Below are 5854 nucleotides of genomic sequence, written 5' to 3' on the forward strand. Positions count from 1 at the left end.
GTCACGTGACAGGGTCATCATGGCGGCGGCCGGAGGCCTGCCCGACTCCCGGAAGCAAGCTGTGAGGGGCGGGCGCGTTGTTGGAACCCGAGCCGGAGCTGGAGCGGGGCGGGCGGCCGGGCGGCCTGGAGCCGGACGTGTCCGGAGCGTCCCCGCAGACCGGGACAGCAGGTAAGACGGGGTCTGCGCGAGGCGCGAGCGGATGTGGCGGCGCTGGACGGGGGCTAGGGAGCGCGAGGGGGGTGCCCGTGCCCTGGAGGAGGGAGAGTCTGAGATGCACGCGCCTGACCCTGAAGCAACTCAAGAGGCTAGCGCGCGCGGGAAGGATGCCCGGGACAGATGACACTGAGGGTAAAAACGGGCTCCCCAGCCAGGATGGGAGGTAATAGAAGGAAGTGTGCATTAGCTGTTGTGGAAGAGGGCAGCAGCACCTTTAGAACTTGCAGGACCAGTACTATTGAAGGGACTCCTTCTTTGCACTGTCAGTCAAGGGTGGGGTGAATGCTCAGACCTCTCCCCTCTTCTCTTACCCCTCCCTGCCTCACAGTGCCTTAGGAGACAGCTCTGGCGGGGCCATTCCTCCCACCCACCCAACTGGTCCCTCCGGTCTGAGCTCTGGGGTAGTAGAATTGACAGGGGGGTTGGGTGGAGCTGCCTCTGCTTAAACACCCAGCCCCTTGACTTTGTTACCCGGACTATGGATGTGATTCTGATCACCCCCGCCCCCCGCCCTCTTTCCCCAGGTCGTCCGGAAGCCCACCATGCTGGTGACTGCCTACCTTGCTTTTGTGGTCCTCCTGGCCTCCTGCCTGGGGTTGGAGCTGTCAAGATGCCGGGCAAAACCCCCCGGAAGGGCCTGCAGCAATCCCTCCTTCCTTCGGTTTCAACTGGATTTCTATCACGTCTACTTCCTGGCCCTGGCAGCTGACTGGCTCCAGGCCCCCTACCTCTATAAACTCTATCAGCATTACCACTTCCTGGAAGGTCAAATTGCCATCCTCTATGTCTGTGGCCTTGCCGCCACAGTTCTCTTTGGCCTAGTGGCCTCCTCCCTCGTGGATTGGCTAGGTCGCAAGAAGTCTTGTGTCCTCTTCTCCCTCACTTACTCTCTATGCTGCTTAACCAAACTCTCTCGGGACTACTTTGTGCTGCTGGTGGGCCGAGCCCTTGGTGGGCTGTCCACAGCCCTGCTCTTCTCAGCTTTCGAGGCCTGGTACATCCATGAGCACGTGGAGCGGCATGACTTCCCTGCTGAGTGGATCCCAGCTACCTTTGCCCGAGCTGCCTTCTGGAACCATGTGCTGGCTGTAATGGCAGGTGTTGCAACTGAGGCTGTGGCTAGCTGGATGGGGCTGGGGCCTATAGCACCCTTTGTGGCTGCCATCCCTCTCCTGGCTCTGGCTGGGGCCTTGGCCCTTCGCAACTGGGGAGAGAACTATGACCGACAGCGTGCCTTCTCAAGGACCTGTGCTGGAGGCCTGCGCTGCCTCCTGTCAGACCGCCGTGTGTTGCTGCTGGGCACCATACAAGCGCTGTTTGAGAGTGTCATCTTCATCTTTGTCTTCCTCTGGACGCCCGTGCTGGACCCACATGGGGCCCCGCTGGGCATTGTCTTCTCTAGCTTCATGGCAGCCAGCCTACTTGGCTCTTCCCTGTACCGCATCGCCACCTCCAAGAGGTACCACCTTCAGCCCATGCACCTGCTCTCCCTTGCTGTCCTCATCGTTGTCTTCTCTCTCTTCATGTTGACTTTCTCCACCAGCCCAGGCCAGGAGAGTCCAGTAGAGTCCTTCATAGCCTTTTTACTTATTGAGTTGGCCTGTGGGCTATACTTTCCCAGCATGAGCTTCCTGAGGAGAAAAGTGATCCCTGAGACAGAACAGGCTGGTGTACTCAACTGGTTCCGGGTACCCCTGCACTTATTGGCCTGCCTAGGGCTCCTTGTCCTCCATGACAGTGATCGAAAAACAGGCACTCGGAACATGTTCAGCATCTGCTCTGCTGTCATGGTAATGGCTCTGCTGGCAGTGGTGGGACTCTTCACCGTAGTAAGGCATGATGCTGAGCTGCGGGTGCCCTCACCTACCGGGGAGCCCTGTGTCCCTGAGCTCTAACCCTGTTCCAGGACAAGGGGTCTGGGATGGACTCTTGAATCCCACCTCTCCAGGGTTGTACAGATCTCTCTGTGACTGACTTTGTGGCTCCTTCTCCTGCAGCCCCTCCTGCCAGTGCTTTGTGTTGGGGAGAATATGAGGGTGATGGACTGCAAAGAAGGTGCCAAAAGTTGCCTCTGTGTTACATCTTTCCCCTTCCCATTTAAAAATAAACATTTTCAACTAATCATTGATTTGATTTATTCATTATTACTTGTACCCACATCAGTAGTTTCTGGTGAGTGGACAGCTGGAGGTTTTGAGATAGAGGTGGGATTACAAGCAAAAGGTTTGTATTTCTAACTTCTCCAAGATGTCTCTAGCTCAAACTGAGAGCTGTGGATTTGCCTCTCAGCAGAACTGGGTGGGAAGAACCTGAGACTTCCTAGGTCCTCCATATGTCTCTACTCTGGGACAGGCACCATCCAAGGTGAGTTGATCTCTGGAGCATTTGGGTAAATACACAATATGCCAAGCCACTGAGCAAAGATTCCAGGGGCTTAGGCTGCTGCTATGACCACCCCTTAGGGTAAACCCAGTGCCCTTTCTGCAGGAATAAGCTTGCAGCTCAGCACATGCAGGCTGCCTGCCTTCTGCCTCTGTGGATATGAATGCACCATTTGTCCAGCAACATCGGGCTCACCAGGTCCTGTGTTCTTACCTGGAACCCAAGTGAAGGGCTGTCAAGGGGAGAGAATAGTGAATGCCTGAGGGACCGGAACATCTTGTCTGTACCTGACTCTTCCCCACCCAGCCTGAGTGAAGGTGAGGGAGCCATCAGGGCAGGAAACAGTACCAGTGGGAACACCAGTTCTGTGGGCCCCTCCCTGCCTCGCCTCTGATTGTATCTGTCTTCCCTCCTCCCACCAAAACCTGGGCTGCTCAGGGGAAGCAGATCCAGCTTTAAGAAGGGTGCGGATGGAGGGAGGGTAGGCTCAAGGGTGTGTTCTGGAATGTGCTTGAGATGGGCATGGGGGACCTACCTGTTCTGGAAAGGGGTTTACAACCTTTCCTTGGGTCTGACTACTTCCCAGACAGGAAGATGCAAAATGTTCCAATACCTGCAGGTCCCAACCTGTATGAAGAGATAGCATTAGCTAGTGCTTGAGGGATGCAGGGTGAAAGGGCTTCTGCAGGGAGGAATGGATGGTGGTCTCAGGTCTCTACTCAGTAGAAAAAACACATGTTCCCCTAACCAGGCTGCAGGGAATAGAGGTTGAGATTAAGTACAAAAAATGTATCCTTTCCTCCCCTCATCATTTTGGGACTAAAGACAGAGTCTGTTGCAATAATTCCACTTCCTTTTTCTGCTCTGTTAAACTGGACCTAGATATGTTTTATAGGTATTTGTAGACTTTCCACCTCTTCCTATCAGACCATGATCTTCTTGAGGGCAGGAGGAAACTGTCTTATTTACCTTTGCCTCCCCCAAACATACACACAAGTGGATGCTTTGCCATGGCTGTGCTCAATACATTTCTGGAGAAGAGACAGGGTTGCTCATACCTGGCTTTTCAAGAGCCACCCATTGGGGAAGTCTATTAGACTAGAATCTAGAGCCTACTTTATGATTTGTTGTTTGGGATGACAGTAATTATTTACTGTTGGAATCATGAGTGGGCCTCACATTGCTAAGTGATAAGAAAATAGGGGGGTAAGGAAGACAGACTAATGAGATTCCTTTAGCTTTGTCCCTGCTGAGCTTGCTTCAAAGAGGGTGGTAGCCGAGAGAGTGGGGAGAGTTCTTTCCTGTCAGACTCACAGTGTATTAAGAACTGGAAGGCATCTTAGAGATTGTCCATTTGGCCTTACACACACACACACACACACATACACACACACACGCACATGCACATTTTTTGGCAGCTGGCTGGTAAAGGGATCCAAACCCTTGACCTTTTTGTTATCAGCACCAGCTCTAACCAACCAAGCTAAGAGGCCAGCCCTTTATACATATATTTTATTGAACACCTACTGTATGTCATATATTGTATTGCTAGGTGCTGGTGGGGTATTTTTGTTTTCGTTTTTGTTTTTGCCCAAGAGTAAAATCCACTCAAAGAAAGTAACTTGCCTAAGGTCACATAGCAAGTGAGTGGCAAAACGGAGACTAAACCTTGCCTTTAGCTTGCTAGCCCAGTGTCCATTCTATGACATGTGATGCCTGTGTCCCATGGGCCTTCACCTGCCTGCCTTTTAGCCTCTGGCCCTGGAGAAGGGCAAGAGAGTGGGAGCATTTAGCCTTGGCCATCTGGTCCATTTCTGAGTATCCGTCTATAAGGTTCAAACGAGGGACTGGTTCACCTGGTGCACACTGCCTGCCAAACACTGCTCACGATGTTCTGCTGAGAGGAAGCATAGGGAAGTGGTTAAGAGTTGGATTCAAAGCCCAACTGCATGGTTCAAATCTGGCTCCACCAGTCTGTGCCTCAGTTTCCTCATCTCTAAAAAGAGGAGAATAGTATAGTTTCTACTACACAGGGCTCTCATGGGGATTAAATGCATTACTGTATTTAAGTGCTTAGAACAGTATTTGGCCCACAGTATAAGCACTATGTAAGTGTTTACTTTTATATTTTTTAACTTTTCCAATCCAGCTGAGCCTATCTGGATCCGGGTGTGAGAATGAGTGGACAGGGCTGTAATGGGGTGTTGAACATTCCAATGTATCCCAGTGGTTGGGGGATTCCCAGCAGTGTTTATCCTTGGTCCTGGCCCAGATAAAAGCATCAAGCTATCTGAGAGGCTTTCTACTTTGGGTTATGTGAGCAGCTGAGCTGGGTGTCACTATGTTCTACTTGAACTTATTTCCTCTTCCTCAAGTGGGAAGGTCAGCTTGGGGTCAGACTTGATAAGAGGCTTCTGATTTTCTGAATTTCCATCCAGCTGGACACATGATTATTTCATCTGGAGCTTTTATGTCATCCTGAGGAGAGAAGAGAAATATCCCAAGGAACCAGAAGTTGCTGGACAAGGAAGCAGGAGGACTGGAGTACGAGGATAGTACTGGATTCTGAGGCCTGGAGGATGACCTCTTCCTGGAAATTCAGTCCCTGTCCTAGGAGGTGATGGAGCTGTTCTTACCTAATGGTCAGCTAGGTCTAGGTTCCAATTCTCATTGTTCTTCTCCTAACTGCAGTCCTGTGGTCCTCCCTGTCCCTTTTATTATTTTCTGCCACCATCTCCCTAGAAAACCACACAATAGAAATATAAAAGTTTGTCATGCTTGGGATCAGATCTGATGTCATGAAAATACTTCATATTTGCTTTAAGTTGTATGTTTTTTTTAAATAAAGTTACAGTATATGGTCTCATTGTAAAATAGTCAAATGCAAATATAGAAATACATATTTAATATAAATATATGTTAATATGTTATATTAAAATATGTATTTATGTTGTTATATATACTATAAATATAAATATGTATATACATATAGAAATATAAAATGTAAAAAGTGTCAGGCTCCTTTAATCCTACTCATCAAAGATTACCACCATTAAATGTTTGGGGTCTAGTCCACCAAATTTGACATTATACATATATATATATATATTTTTTTTTTTTTTTTTTTTTTAAGAAAAATTGGATCATACCAATCATGCTTTTCTGCAACCTGTTTTTTAAATAACTATATCTTGGGCCGGCCCGGTGGCGCACTACTATAGTGCGCCGCTTGGGAAGCGCGGAGGCGCTCCCG

At 49.8% G+C, this 5854-nt stretch overlaps 1 protein-coding gene across 1 annotated transcript; it reads left to right on the top strand.

The window, feature by feature from the left end:
- MFSD5 (major facilitator superfamily domain containing 5) lies at positions 1-2343 on the top strand. Its single transcript, XM_008574846.1, has 2 exons — positions 1-171; positions 744-2343. The coding sequence occupies exon 2, from the start codon at positions 762-764 to the stop codon at positions 2112-2114; it is 1353 nt and encodes a 450-aa protein (XP_008573068.1). The 5' UTR covers positions 1-171; positions 744-761; the 3' UTR covers positions 2115-2343.
- The last annotated feature ends 3511 nt before the right edge of the window (positions 2344-5854 follow it).

The sequence above is a fragment of the Galeopterus variegatus genome, unplaced genomic scaffold, assembly GCF_000696425.1.
Source record: "Galeopterus variegatus unplaced genomic scaffold, G_variegatus-3.0.2 Scaffold1111, whole genome shotgun sequence".
Classification (NCBI taxonomy): Eukaryota; Metazoa; Chordata; class Mammalia; order Dermoptera; family Cynocephalidae; genus Galeopterus; species Galeopterus variegatus.

What these genes read in the sequence shown, in the direction of transcription:
- MFSD5 (XM_008574846.1), top strand. Translation starts at nt 762, where the DNA reads ATGCTGGTGACTGCCTACCTTGCTTTTGTGGTCCTCCTGGCCTCCTGC.